This window comes from Staurois parvus, unplaced genomic scaffold (genome assembly GCF_062004578.1).
Source record: "Staurois parvus isolate SC_StPar_1 unplaced genomic scaffold, SC_StPar_1.0 ptg000874l, whole genome shotgun sequence".
NCBI classification, from domain to species: Eukaryota; Metazoa; Chordata; class Amphibia; order Anura; family Ranidae; genus Staurois; species Staurois parvus.
In genome coordinates, this window is record NW_028318670.1 from 1,588,731 (window position 1) to 1,604,182 (window position 15,452).

The following is a 15,452-nucleotide window of genomic DNA, read 5'->3' on the forward strand; positions in this document are numbered from 1 at the left end:
ATAGTTGACTATATAATTTCCCTATCCGTATTCTCATTATAGGGCCCATTCCCAGAGCTTTCAATGTATCTAACATATACCCCCAATCTAATCTATCAAACGCTTTTTCAGCGTCTACCAACAATAACAATACAGGAAATTTTTCTTTTTTACTTTTTTGTATAAGCAATAATGATCTTAATCCATTATCCCTACTCTCTCTTCCAGGGACCAACCCCACTTGATCCATGTGGATCCACTCCGGCATTAAGTCCTTTATCCTATTTGCTAAGACCTTTGCGTATAATTTAGTGTCTATATTTAGTAAGGATATTGGTCTATAACTAGAACACTGTGTACTATCTTTCCCATCTTTTGGTATTGTCTTAATATACGCTTGTAGGGACTCCCTCTCTCATTTCCATCTCCCCTACCAATGCATTCATATATAGATTTAATTTAGGTATCAATTGATCTTTACATTTCTTATAGTAACTCACTGTATACCTATTCAGTCCCGGACTTTTCCCTGTCATAGTACTCTTCAGTGCACATTGCATTTCCTCTTCTGATATTGATCTCTCAAGAGATATTCGCTGTTCTCTTAATTTCGGTAACCCTACCTCTTTTAAGTATGTCCTGTCTTTTTTTTACTTCTTTCTTCCTCTTCTATTATAGACCAACAGTTTTATGACTCTCTCTGTGAGTGTTGTGTCCCCCCCCCCCCGTCTTTGCTTTTGCTATGTCTTATCTCTAGTCGAATCCTAGTCTTTTAACCATTGATGTTTACATCTGTTTGTGTGTGTTTCTTTCTGGGTTTTTTTTTTCTTCATCCCCCACATCTCTTCTAACATTCTACTAAAACTTTGTGTAGTACTGCCTGGACCTTGAAGAAGGGGACCCCGAAAGCTTGTCCTCAAATTTGTATGTTAGTGCAAATAAAAAAAGTATCACGTCAGTATTCTATTGTTTCTGTCGCAAGTGCACTAACACGGCTACAATCACCTCAACCATAGAGATGAGAGTTCTCTATGGAAGGCAGGAAGTGATGTCAGGTGCAGACAGGAAGTGATGTCAGGTATAAATAAGACTTTCTTGCTGAAAGGTTAGACACAAGAAAGGAGACATTGTCATGATGGACAATCAGCCGCCCCTCACATTACCAGGTTAGAGGTGACTTTATTGGAAAGGAGAGAGCAGTACGGAAGATCCACCTAGATCCCCCATCATCTGATAAACACATAGAAACAATGGATTCAGTCAGTGTGTGTGTTTCCTACAGATGGATCCAGTTATGGGAACCCACCAGAGAGATGTCCCCGTCCTCTGTATTCCCGGGATTCCACACAGGAAGGTCACACCATCCCTCACCATCATCAGGTAGATGGATCCAGTCATGGGAACCCACCAGAGAGATGTCCCCATCCTCTGTATTCCCGGGATTCCACACAGGAAGGTCACACCATCCCTCACCATCATCAGGTAGATGGATCCAGTCATGGGAACCCACCAGAGAGATGTCCCCGTCCTCTGTATTCCTGGGATTCCACACAGGAAGGTCACACCATCCCTCACCATTATCAGGTAGATGAGGAACAATCACTGATAGTATCATTAGGATCTGTACATTATCTGCATTGTTACCATTGATGTCATTTTTATTCTATATTCAGAGTGGAAACCTAATTGTGTCTAAAATTGATGTTAAAGAAGAGATAAAAGAGGAGGAGGATGGGGGGATGGAGAAGTCAGAGATTCCAGAAGGACACAAAGATCTGTACCAAGACACCATGGTGGAGTCATCCAGCTACAGGAACCCACCAGAGAAACAATGGATTCAGTCAGTGTGTGTGTTTCCTACAGATGGATCCAGTCATGAGAACCATCCTCTGTATTCCTGGGATTCCACACAGGAAGGTCACACCATCCCTCACCATCATAAGGTAGATGGATCCAGTCATGGGAACCCACCAGAGAGATGTCCCTCTCCTCTGTATTCTCGGGATTCCACACACGAAGGTCACACCATCCCCCACCATCATCAGGTAGATGGATCCAGTCATGGGAACCCACCAGAGAGATGTCCCTGTCCTCTGTATTCCCGGGATTCCACACACGAAGGTCACACCATCCCCCACCATCATCAGGTAGATGGATCCAGTCATGGGAACCCACCAGAGAGATGTCCCTCTCCTCTGTATTCTCGGGATTCCACACACGAAGGTCACACCATCCCCCACCATCATCAGGTAGATGGATCCAGTCATGGGAACCCACCAGAGAGATGTCCCTGTCCTCTGTATTCCCGGAATTCCACACGGGAAGGTCACACCATCCCTCACCATCATCAGGTAGTTGGATCCAGTCATGGAAACCCACCAGAGAGATGTGCCCGTCCTCTGTATTCCTGGGATTCCACACAGGAAGGTCACACCATCCCTCACCATCATCAGGTAGATAATTAACCATTATTGATAGTTGTGATTTATACACAGCATGTTTGTTACATTGAATGTTTTATTTCATATTCAGAGTGTAATCCTTGGGGATGATAATATTGATATTAAAGAAGAGTATAAAGAGGAGGATGAGGAGTATGGAGTGATGGAGGAGTTTTCAGAAGGACACAAGAATATGATGGAGCCACCTAATACCAGGAACCCACCAGAGAGATGTCCCCGTCCTCTGGATTCCCGGGATTCCACACAGGAAGGTCACACCATCCCTCACTATTACAAGGTTGGTGGGACGGAGAGTCTAGAACATGGACTCATGGAGACGATGTGCGGATTTTCTATGTGATGTCACAATAATAAATCTTCTATCTTACAGATGATATTTTCTCTCCTTCTCTTGATGTAGAGTGGAGATCCAATCGATATAGAATTTGAGGTGAAGTCAGAAGAAGAAGAGGCGTATGTGAGGGATGATCAGCAGTCTATGGAGGAGGATGGAATAACGGGGACATTTATAGAGGAGGACACTCCTACAGAGATCAGCACAGGTGGGTCAGGAACACGAAGTCCATGAGCTGAAGACACCTGAAGTAATAAAAATTACTTCAGGCCATTTTCTAGTCCAATAGACAATTTATCAAACTCTTGGATTGGGGGGGCTGAGCACTGCCCGGGGGGATATGTGCCAAGACAACAAAATTCTGTCTGGCAGGAGCAGCGATTCACCGATGCTTCAAGTGAAACAAGAAAAAAAGATGCAAGTTTCCAAATCAGCCAGGGGGGTTCCCTTCATATACCGGACCCTTGTCCTAGATGAGGGTCTGCTGTAAATGTTCATGGAGGACCAGAAACCCCGTGTGGGGGGTTTTCACCAAATTTAGGCTTGGCATGAATGTTGAGGTGGAATCCATGCCAAAAAAAACAGTGTGCAGTCCCACCCTAATTCCATACCAGACCCTTAGAGCCCTTTATGAATGTAACGGGGGGAAGCTTCCATGGAAACATCAAGAAAAAAAGTCTAGGGTTCCCCCCAAAAAAATTAATAAAAAAACTAACCACGCAGCCCAGCTTGTCAGGAAAGGGGATGGAAAAGCTTCCCTCCTGAACCATACCAGACCTTTGAAGAACCTTGCTGCCATGTTGATCCCCATAACCCAACCCTAGCCTGCTGGTTGTGCGGGTCTGGTGGCAGGGGGCTTATGTGAAAGAATGTAGGTCCAGGTCCTTAGCAATGGCGCCACCAATGAGGTCTCACCTTGATGACTGCTCGCTTCCTTCTGAGAGCTTCGGCAGACAACAGCTGATACAGTACATGTAAGGGGGCGGGGTCTCCTGGGTGACATTGACTATATTTGGAGATGACCATAATTGGTTAATGACATCACCCGGGAGACCCATCCATTTACTCAATCATTCCCATTGGGGGGGTGCGGTTTCTGTAGCTACCCCCAGCTCTGCTGATCCCCCACTCAGCTACCCCCAGCTCTGCTGATCCCCCACTCAGCTACCCCCAGCTCTGCTGATCCCCCACTCAGCTACCCCCAGCTCTGCTGATCCCCCACTCAGCTGCTACCTCCAGCTCTACTGATCCCCCATTCAGTAGCTACCCGCAGCTCTGCTGATCCCCGTAGCTACCCCCATCTCTTCTGATTCTCCACTCAGTAGCTACCCCCAGCTCTGCTGACCCTCGCTCAGTAGCTACCGCCAGCTCTGCTGATCCCCCACTCAGTAGCTACTGCCAGCTCTGCTGATCCCCGACTCAGTAGCTACCCCCAGCTCTGCTGATCCCCCCACTCAGTAGCTACCCCCAGCTCTGTTGATCCCCCCACTCAGTAGCTACCGCCAGCTCTGCTGATCCCCCACTCAGTAGCTACCGCCAGCTCTGCTGATCTCCCACTCGTTAGCGACTCCCAGCTCTGCTGATCTCCCACTTGTTAGCTACTCCCAGCTCTGCTGATCTCCCACTCGTTAGCTACTCCCAGTTCTGCTGAGCCTCCCCTTTCTCTGATCCCCACTCACCTCCCGCTATATTGTTTCCGTGCTGCGCATCATGTGTGACATACACAGTTTCTCAGGCTTCGGCCCCTCAGCTCTGCTCATTCTCTGCCGCTCAGTCCTCTCTCCCTCCAGTCCCCAGTAACCTCCCGCTATATTTCTCCCATGATGCTCACCACCTGTGATATCTGCTAGTTTCTCCTGCTTCGAACCCTCAGCTCTGCTGATTTTATGTCAGGCCTCTCCAGTTCATGATTGCCCCCGCTCAGCAGATCCCCAGCTCATTAATACCTTCATTCAGCAGATTCCATGCCAAATAGGACCCTCAGCTCTGCTGATCATCTGGTTTGCTGGTCCTTCTCTCTCTGTGGTCCCCACTCACCTCCCGCTATATTGCTTCCATGCAGCCTACCATGTGTGACATCTGCTAGTTTCTCAGGCTTCAGCCTCTCAGCTCTGATCATTCTCTGCAGTGAGGTCCGTCCAGTCTCCTCCCACCTTCTGCTATATTGCTCCTATGCTGCTCACCACGTGTGACATCTGCTAGTTTCTCCTGCTGCGGTCCCTCTACTCTGCTGATTCTGTGCCGCTCAGCCCCATCTTCCTCCAGTCCCTGCTCACCTCCCACTATATTGCTCCCCTGCTGCTCACCACGTGTGACATCTGTTAATTTGTCCTGCTGCCGTCCCACAACTGTGCTGATCCTCTGCCACTCAGTTCTTTTTCCCCCACTTACCAAATCCCCAGCTAATGAGTAACCCCACTCGGCAGATCCCCAGCTCATTAGTACCCTTGTTTAGCAGATTCTCTGTAAAGTAGTACCCCCATCTCTTCTTATCCCCCGCTCAGTAGTAACTCCCAGCTCTGCTGATCCTGCGCTCAATAGTATCCTCCAGCTCTGCTGATCCTGCGCTTAGTAGTAACTCCCGGCTCTGCTGATCCCTCGCTCAGTAGTAACTCCCAGCTCTGTTGATCCTGCGCTCAGTAGTATCCTCCAGCTCTGCTGATTCTGCACTCAGTAGTATCCTCCAGCTCTGCTGATTCTGCGCTCAGTAGTATCCTCCAGCTTTGCTTAACCCTCCGCTTAGTAGTAACTCTCAGCTCTGCTGATTCCCCCGTTCAGTAGTAACCTCCATCTCTGCTGATTGCCTGCTCAGTAGTAACCCCCAGCTCTGCTGCTCCCCCGTTTTGTAGTAACCTCCAGCTCTGCTGATCCCCCGTTCTGTAGTAACCTCCAGCTCTGCTGATCCCCCGGTCTGTAGTAACCTCGAGCTCTGCTGATCCCCCGCTCAGTAGTAACTTCCAGCTCTGCTGATCCCCCGCTCAGTAGTATCCTCCAGCTCTGTTGATCCTGCGCTCAGTAGTATCCTCCAGCTCTGCTGATTCTGCACTCAGTAGTATCCTCCAGCTCTGCTGATTCTGCGCTCAGTAGTATCCTCCAGCTTTGCTTAACCCTCCACTTAGTAGTAACTCTCAGCTCTGCTGATTCCCCCGCTCAGTAGTAACCTCCATCTCTGCTGATTGCCTGCTCAGTAGTAACCCCCAGCTCTGCTGCTCCCCCGTTTTGTAGTAACCTCCAGCTCTGCTGATCCCCCGTTCTGTAGTAACCTCCAGCTCTGCTGATCCCCCGCTCTGTAGTAACCTCCAGCTTTGCTGATCCCCCGCTCTGTAGTAACCTCCAGCTCTGCTGATCCCCCGCTCAGTAGTAACTCCCAGCTCTGTTGATCCTGCGCTCAGTAGTATCCTCCAGCTCTGCTGATTCTGCACTCAGTAGTATCCTCCAGCTCTGCTGATTCTGCGCTCAGTAGTATCCTCCAGCTTTGCTTAACCCTCCGCTTAGTAGTAACTCTCAGCTCTGCTGATTCCCCCGTTCAGTAGTAACCTCCATCTCTGCTGATTGCCTGCTCAGTAGTAACCCCCAGCTCTGCTGCTCCCCCGTTTTGTAGTAACCTCCAGCTCTGCTGATCCCCCGTTCTGTAGTAACCTCCAGCTCTGCTGATCCCCCGGTCTGTAGTAACCTCCAGCTTTGCTGATCCCCCGCTCTGTAGTAACCTCCAGCTCTGCTGATCCCCCGCTCAGTAGTAACTTCCAGCTCTGTTGATCCTGCGCTCAGTAGTATCCTCCAGCTCTGCTGATTCTGCACTCAGTAGTATCCTCCAGCTCTGCTGATTCTGCGCTCAGTAGTATCCTCCAGCTTTGCTTAACCCTCCGCTTAGTAGTAACTCTCAGCTCTGCTGATTCCCCCGCTCAGTAGTAACCTCCATCTCTGCTGATTGCCTGCTCAGTAGTAACCCCCAGCTCTGCTGCTCCCCCGTTTTGTAGTAACCTCCAGCTCTGCTGATCCCCCGTTCTGTAGTAACCTCCAGCTCTGCTGATCCCCCGCTCTGTAGTAACCTCCAGCTTTGCTGATCCCCCGCTCTGTAGTAACCTCCAGCTCTGCTGATCCCCCGCTCAGTAGTAACTCCCAGCTCTGTTGATCCTGCGCTCAGTAGTATCCTCCAGCTCTGCTGATTCTGCACTCAGTAGTATCCTCCAGCTCTGCTGATTCTGCACTCAGTAGTATCCTCCAGCTCTGCTGATTCTGCGCTCAGTAGTATCCTCCAGCTTTGCTTAACCCTCCGCTTAGTAGTAACTCTCAGCTCTGCTGATTCCCCCGCTCAGTAGTAACCTCCATCTCTGCTGATTGTCTGCTCAGTAGTAACCCCCAGCTCTGCTGCTCCCCCATTTTGTAGTAACCTCCAGCTCTGCTGATTTCCCGTTCTGTAGTAACCTCCAGCTCTGCTGATCCCTTGGTCTGTAGTAACCTCCAGCTTTGCTGATCCCCCGCTCTGTAGTAACCTCCAGCTCTGCTGATCCCCCGCTCAGTAGTAACCCCCGGCTCTTCTAATCCCCCGCTCAGTAGTAACCCCCGGCTCTTCTAATCCCCCGCTCAGTAGTAACTCCCAGCTCTGCTGATCCTGCGCTCAATAGTATCCTCCAGCTCTGCTGATCCTGCGCTCAACAGTATCCTCCAGCTCTGCTGATCCTGCGCTCAGTAGTAACTCCCGGCTCTGCTGATCCCCCGCTCAGTAGTAACTCCCAGCTCTGTTGATCCTGCGCTCAGTAGTATCCTCCAGCTCTGCTGATTCTGCGCTCAGTAGTATCCTCCAGCTTTGCTTAACCCTCCGCTTAGTAGTAACTCTCAGCTCTGCTGATTCTCCCGCTCAGTAGTAACCTCCATCTCTGCTGATTGCCTGCTCAGTAGTAACCTCCATCTCTGCTGATCGCCTGCTCAGTAGTAACCCCCAGCTCTGCTGCTCCCCCGTTTTGTAGTAAGCTCCAGCTCTGCTGATCCCCCGTTCTGTAGTAACCTCCAGCTCTGCTGATCCCCTGGTCTGTAGTAACCTCCAGCTCTGCTTATCCCCCGCTCAGTAGTAACCTCCAGCTCTGCTGATCCCCTCATTCTGTAGTAACCTCCAGCTCTGCTGATACCCCCGCTCTGTAGTAACCTCCAGCTCTGCTGATCCCCCGCTCTGTAGTAACCTCCAGCTCTGCTGCTCCCCCATTCTGTAGTAACCTCCAGCTCTGCTGCTCCCCCATTCTGTAGTAACCTCCAGCTCTGCTGCTCCCCATTCTGTAGTAACCTCCAGCTCTGCTGATCCCACGCTCAGTAGTAACCTCCAGCTCTGCTGATCCCACGCTCAGTAGTAACCTCCAGCTCTGCTGCTGCCCCGTTCTGTAGTAACCGCCAGCTCTGCTGCTGCCCCGTTCTGTAGTAACCGCCAGCTCTGCTGCTGCCCCGTTCTGTAGTAACCGCCAGCTCTGCTGCTGCCCCGTTCTGTAGTAACCTCCAGCTCTGCTGATCCCCCGTTTTGTAGTAACCTCCAGCTCTGCTGATCCCCCGTTTTGTAGTAACCTCCAGCTCTGCTGATCCCCCGTTTTGTAGTAACCTCCAGCTCTGCTGATCCCCCGTTCTGTAGTAACCTCCAGCTCTGCTGATCCCCCGCTCTGTAGAAACCTCCAGCTCTGCTGATCCCCCGTTTTGTAGTAACCTCCAGCTCTGCTGATCCCTGTTCTGTAGTAACCTCCAGCTCTGCTGATCCCCCGCTCTGTAATAACCTCCAGCTCTGTTGATCCCCCGTTTTGTAGTAACCTCCAGCTCTGCTGATCCCCCGTTTTGTAGTAACCTCCAGCTCTGCTGATCCCCCGCTCTGTAGTAACCTCCAGCTCTGCTGATCCCTCGCTCCTTAGTAACCCCCATCTTTGCTGTTCCACCACTCAGTTGTAACCTCCAGCTCTTCTGATCCTCTGGTCTGCGTGAGCCATCTGCTAGTTGCTGCTCTCCAGTCAGGACCCCACTCACCTTCCTGCTGCTCCACACTGCAAACCAGATGGGACATCTGCAGCAGACACTCCCAGAATATATAAACACGAGCCGGAAGTGACTGCTGATGACGTCTTTCTGATTTGCTTGTTGGTTTCCCAGTGCATCCTCTGATATCTCATTCCTGCAATACCTCCAAAACAAAGCCAAGCTGAAGCGGAATAAATGGCTCTCATGGGCTGCAGGTGCTGGTAGTGAGCGTTGTCATAGACTTCTATGGAGGCTTTGAAGATGCTTTGAAGCACCAAGAAAGATACTTGGGGGATCATTTTTGAAGCAAAGCAAATGCAACAGTGAGAACAGGACTGCCAGGGAACCATTGGATTTAGGGATGGGCTTTGTTTGGCAAAAATGCGTGTCCAATGGTACATTTTGAAACAAGTGTAAACCAGGCCGTAGAGCTAAATGTTAACCCCTCCCACTCCGAAGGATTTACCCCTCCCCCTGCCGAGGATTTACCCCCTCCTCCTCTCAAGGATTTACCCCTCCCCCTGCCGAGGATTTACCCCCTCCTCATCTTGAGGATTTACCCCTCCCCCTCTTGAGGATTTACCCCTCCCAGAAGATTAACCCCTCCCCCGCCAGAGAATTCCCCCCACCTTCCTGACCAGGCCACTTGTTTGCGATATGACGATGCGTTCCTTTAACTGACAATTGCGCGGTCATGCAACGCTGCACCTAAATGAAATTTACGTCCTTGTTTCCCCACGAATAGAGCTTTCTTTCGGTGGTATTTGATCCCCTCTGTGTTTTTTTTTTTTCATTTTTTTGCTATAAACAAAAAAAGGACCAACAATTTTGGGGAAAAAAATAAGTAAGCAAGTATCAAATCTCTAATGGTCCTTTTTTTTTTTTTTTATCTTCCAGGACCCGCCATGGACCCGCCAATGGAAGCTGAGGACATCCCAGGAGATTGTGCCCGAGAAAGGACAATGAGCTCCACTATAGATGGAGGACTTGCCAGTGTGGAGAGACCATGGGACCCCTCTGACTCTGAGCAACCTCGTACTGTGGGGGATGGGGCCGGGGTTCCGGATCAGAATGAATTTTCCTGTCCTGAATGGGGGGAAGGTTTTGGCTCTGGATTAAGCCTTTCTGTACATCAGCGATCTCGCACTAGTGAAAAGCTTTATTCTTGCCCGGAGTGCGGGAAATGTTATACAAGAAAATCAGGACTTGTTAACCATCAGAGATCTCACACAGGAGAGAGACCCTATTCCTGTCCTGAGTGCGGGAAATGTTTTTCACTGAAGTTCAGTCTTAACGTACATCAGAGGTATCACACGGGGGAGAAGCCTTATGTCTGCTCTGAGTGTGGAAAATGTTATACACAGAAACCAGAGCTTGTTAACCATCAGAGATCTCACACGGGGGAGAAGCCGTATTCCTGCACTGAGTGCGGGAAATGTTATACACAGAAATCAGACCTTGTTAAACATCAGAGATCTCACACGGGGGAGAGGCCTTATTCCTGCACTGAGTGCGGGAAGTGTTTCTCACAGAAAGCCAATCTTGTCATGCATCAGAGGTCTCACAAAGGGGAGAAGTCATATTCCTGCCCTGGGTGTGGAAAATGTTATACACGCAAATCGGCAGTTGTTGTACATCAGAGATCTCACACAGGGGACAGGCCATTTCCCTGCCCTGAGTGCGGGAAATGTTTTTCAAACAAATCAGACCTGGTTAAACATCAAAGATCTCACACGGGAGAGAAGCCGTATTCCTGCCCTGAGTGCGGGAAATGTTTTCAACAGAAGTTCCATCTTTACATACACCAGCAGTATCACACAGGGGAGAAGCCGTATTCCTGCACTGAGTGCGGGAAATGTTATACACAGAAATCAGACCTTGTTAGACATCAAAGATCTCACACGGGGGAGAAGCCTTATTCCTGCACTGAGTGCGGGACATGTTATACACAGAAATCAGATCTTGTTAGACATCAAAAATCTCACAAGGGGGAGAAGCCATATTCCTGCCCTGTGTGCGGGAAATGTTATACACAGAAAACAAAACTTGTTACACATCAGAGATCTCACACGGGGGAGAAGCCGCATGCCTGTCCAGAGTGCGGGAAATGTTATATGTATAAAAAGGATATGGTTAAACATCAGAGGTCTCACACAATAGGGGCTTCTGTCCACAATTAATATTGACCTTCTCCATAAGTCGTTCTCTGGCTATGGAGGATATTTGGAATAAAGCCAACAAAACATTGATCTTCACTCACCGGCCACTTTGTTAGATCTACCTGTTCAGTTGCTTAGTAACACAAACTGCTAATCAGCCAATAATATGGCAACAACTCAATGCATTTAGGCATCTAGACGTGGTGAAGATGACTTGCTGAAGTTCAAGCCGAGCATCAGAATGGGGAAGAAAGGGGATTTAAATGAATGTGAACGTGGCATGGTTGTTGGTGCCAGACGGGCTGGTCTGAGTATTTCAGAAACTGCTGATCTCCTGGGATTTTCCCGCACAACGATCTCTAGGGTTTACAGAGAATGGTCTGAAAAAGAGAAAATATCTAGTGCGTGGCAGTTGTGTGGAGCAAAATGGCCTTGTTGGGGTCAGAGGTCAGAGGAGAATGGGCAGACTGGTTCCAGATGATAGAAAGGCAACGGGAACTCGTTACACCCAAGGTATGCAGAATACCATCTCTGAACGCAGAACATGTCCAACCTTGAAGCAGATTGGCTACAGCAGCAGAAGACCACACCGGGTGCCACTCCTGTCAGCTAAGAACAGGAAACGGAGGCTGAAATTCACACATCGGTTCCAGTAATTGCCCTCCATCCCCTCCGATGATCACCTTCCCTGCCCAAATCGGATTCACCCAGCTTCTTGGGGCCCCCTACAGGAGGACTGGTGGTACCTTATCCGTTCCTGTAACTGCCCCCCCCCCTCCCTGTGCACCATAGGTTTCCCCCTGCTGCCCCAGCCCCCCTGTGTGCACCCCACCCCCGCAATGCTGCCGGCTTCCCTCCTCTGCTTCCCACCGGCAGCTGCAAGCGCACCATACGATCCTTCAGGATGGAGAATGGGGAAAGGGTCTGATAAGTATGTAACATTTACTAGCCCCTTCCTTTCCTGAATGAACACAATGAGTGTTCGGTCTGCGATAGTGTGGCGGGCAATCTAACACACCGCACTCTGGGTTGTTTTTTCTTTATTGATATATATATATTTTATTATATAAATAAAAAGGCAGAAGATTAAAAAAAAAACCAAAATAATATTTTCTACTTTCTGTTATAAAACATATCCAATAAAATCAAATTTCTTCATAAATTTAGGCCAAAGTGTATTCTGCTAAATTTCTTTGGTTAAAAAACAGAAAAATCCCGATACGTGTATCATAATTGGTTTGTGTGAAAGTTTTATCGTCTACTGTCAGGGACCATCGCGACGCATGGGTCTCCACATGCGTAGGTGTCTGTCAAGACATGCAGGCAGCAGGGCACTAGGACCCAGGCGCACCCGTCACCTATGACGGCGCTGGGCAGGCACTAGGACCTAGGACCTAGCCCTGCACAGACACAAGTTGCCCTATGGTCTGATCTTGTTCCTGTGATCTGTGAGTTGATTCCTGGCTGTTGCTGACCTTGCTTGAACCTGACCTTGCTGATATTCTCTTGCCCTGACCCTCTGGCTCGTTTGACTACTCTTCTGGATATCTCTTCTGATCTGAACTTCTGTTACCAGACCCGGCGAGTGACCCGATTCCTCTGTGCCTGCTGTCTTGTACCACGCTGTCCGCCCGTTACTGACCCGGCCCGTCTGACCATGCTATTGCTCAGCCATCCATCTGACCCGCATGGATTAGCTGCTACTCTCCAGACCTGTCTGCCTCTTCACATCAGGCTCTCTACCTGTCATTACCTCTGGTGATTCCTCTACCTCAGGTGGGTGTACTCGGGGGCCGCGACCTGGTCACTGTCCGCTCCAAGCCCCTCCCCACCATCAGGGGCTCTGGTGAACAAACAGACTGGGGCTTAGACTCCGCGCCCTGGGGAATCCTGTCCTGTGGACTGCTAGAGTACACCAGGTGGTCCATAACAGTCTACAAGCTACGGGATATCTACTGGAATTTGTATTTATTTTTCGATATTGACAATGACGGTGATCAGCGACTTATAATGGGACTGCGAGAGTGCGGCGGGCAATCCGACGCTGGGTTGGGAACTGACTGACACTGACCTCACCAGTGAAATCATAGTGACCAGTGCTAATACTTTACAATGGCTGGGAAGGGGTTAACATCTAGGGGCAAGTGAGGGGTGTGTGCCCAACTATGTGTAGTATGTGCTGCTTTTACTAATAATATGTGGCTGTTTTTTCTCCCTGATTTGCAGGGTGAAGAAACAGCCACCTCACTGCTCCGTGTACTGAGCCCTGTATTGTTTGTAAACACAGGGCTCTGTGCTGTGATTGGACACAGCTGATCAGCAGGTCTCGGCCGGGAACTGCTGCCAAACTTGTTGCGAAGTGAATCGCAGATGGGGCGGGTGGGCGTGCTCGTGCTCCCCATACCCCGGAGAGCCGGATCACTTACATGTACCTCAGTAGTGATGGAACGGGATGCGGTGTTGGAGGATTAGCCATGGAAAAGGGGAAGGACCCCAGCATGACGGTACGGAGTAGCCTGTGTCAGGACAGGCCTTTGGAGCTGCAACTTCAAGGTCCTGCTTGGAGCACCATTGTGGTGGCAGCAGTTCCAGCTGTGGCCGTCTGCGTTGATCCGACATCTTTTACGGGGCGGGGAGATGTGTAGAAAATAACAAAACAACATAACCAGGCAGGGAATTCCAAAGGTGGAACATGCTGAAAGAAGAGGGATGAGTCCCCGTTCCATCTGTACTGAGGTATGAGGTCCCACCCTGATCTGCCTGGCTGCTCTGAAGCAGTAGAGGTGGACTTAGGATCATCACTAGAGATGAGCGAATCGAACCAGGCGAAGTGGAATTCGATACGAATTTCAGGAAAAATTCGATTCGCATCGAATCCGAATATTTGCCTACTTCGGGTGCGCGAATCGGATTTTTCCCGATCAGCCGGCAAAAGTGTCCCTGCAGAGAGCTCCGCTATTTCTGACAGTTCTCTGACAGTTCCTTCACATGTACAGCGGTTGAAACATTGTATCTATTTGTTTCCATTTAGGATACAGATGTTTTTATTCAGAAACAGATGTTTCAACCGCTGTACATGTGAAGGAGCTGTCAGAGAACTGTCAGAAATAGAGGAACTCTGCAGATACACTTTTTGCCGGTTTGGAATTATTCTTCTTTTCATCCTACTTCTTCTTCCTCCTCTTCATCCTGATCCTCATCCTCTTCTTCTGAGGATGAGGATGAAGAAGAAGAAGAAGAAGTAAGATGAAAATAAGAATAATTCCAAGCCGGCAAAAAGTGTATCTGCAGAGCTCCTCTATTCTGCAGATACACTTAGAGGAGCTCTGCAGATACACTTTTTGCCGGCTTGGAATTAATCTTATTTTCATCCTACTTCTTCTTCTTCATCCTCATCCTCAGAAGAAGAAGAAGAGGATGAGGATGAAGAAGAAGAAGTAGGATGAAAATAAGAATAATTCCAAGCCGGCAAAAAGTGTATCTGCAGAGCTCCTCTAAGTGTATCTGCAGAATAGAGGAGCTCTGCAGATACACTTTTTGCCGGCTTGGAATTATTCTTATTTTCATCCTACTTCTTCTTCTTCCTATTCATCCTCATCCTCAGAAGAAGAAGAAGAGGATGAGGATGAAGAAGAAGAAGTAGGATGAAAATAAGAATAATTCCAAGCCGGCAAAAAGTGTATCTGCAGAGCTCCTCTAAGTGTATCTGCAGAATAGAGGAGCTCTGCAGATACACTTTTTGCCGGCTTGGAATTATTCTTATTTTCATCCTACTTCTTCTTCTTCTTCTTCTTCTTCCTCTTCATCCTCTTCTTCTTCTTCTGAGGATGAGGATGAAGAAGAAGAAGAAGTAGGATGAAAATAAGAATAATTCCAAGCCGGCAAAAAGTGTATCTGCAGAGCTCCTCTATTCTGCAGATACACTTAGAGGAGCTCTGCAGATACACTTTTTGCCGGCTTGGAATTAATCTTATTTTCATCCTACTTCTTCTTCTTCTTCATCCTCATCCTCATAAGAAGAAGAAGAGGATGAGGATGAAGAAGAAGTAGGATGAAAATAAGAATAATTCCAAGCCGGCAAAAAGTGTATCTGCAGAGCTCCTCTAAGTGTATCTGCAGAATAGAGGAGCTCTGCAGATACACTTTTTGCCGGCTTGGAATTATTCTTATTTTCATCCTACTTCTTCTTCTTCTTCTTCCTCTTCATCCTCATCCTCTTCTTCTGAGGATGAAGAGAAGAAGTAGGATGAAAATAAGAATAATTCCAAGCCGGCAAAAAGTGTATCTGCAGAGCTCCTCTAAGTGTATCTGCAGAATAGAGGAGCTCTGCAGATACACTTTTTGCCGGCTTGGAATTATTCTTATTTTCATCCTACTTCTTCTTCTTCTTATCATCCTCATCCTCAGAAGAAGAAGAAGAGGATGAGGAATGAAGAAGAAGAAGTAGGATGAAAATAAGAATAATTCCAAGCCAGGCAAAAAGTGTATCTGCAGAGCTCCTCTAAGTGTATCTGCAGAATAGAGAACTCT

The 15,452-nt window shown here is 48.7% G+C and overlaps 1 protein-coding gene across 1 annotated transcript in view; it reads left to right on the plus strand.

The window, feature by feature from the left end:
- The window catches only part of LOC149443179 (uncharacterized), a 43,395-nt gene extending 31,307 nt beyond the window's left edge, over positions 1–12,088 (plus strand). The window contains exons 10-15 of the mRNA XM_089655805.1: positions 1,085–1,145; positions 1,262–1,563; positions 1,653–2,432; positions 2,512–2,718; positions 2,842–2,983; positions 9,661–12,088. Of these exons, the coding sequence (XP_089511931.1) occupies positions 1,085–1,145; positions 1,262–1,563; positions 1,653–2,432; positions 2,512–2,718; positions 2,842–2,983; positions 9,661–10,943 (2,775 nt within the window). The 3' untranslated portion in view covers positions 10,944–12,088. The remainder of the gene's footprint in view (positions 1–1,084; positions 1,146–1,261; positions 1,564–1,652; positions 2,433–2,511; positions 2,719–2,841; positions 2,984–9,660) is intronic.
- The last annotated feature ends 3,364 nt before the right edge of the window (positions 12,089–15,452 follow it).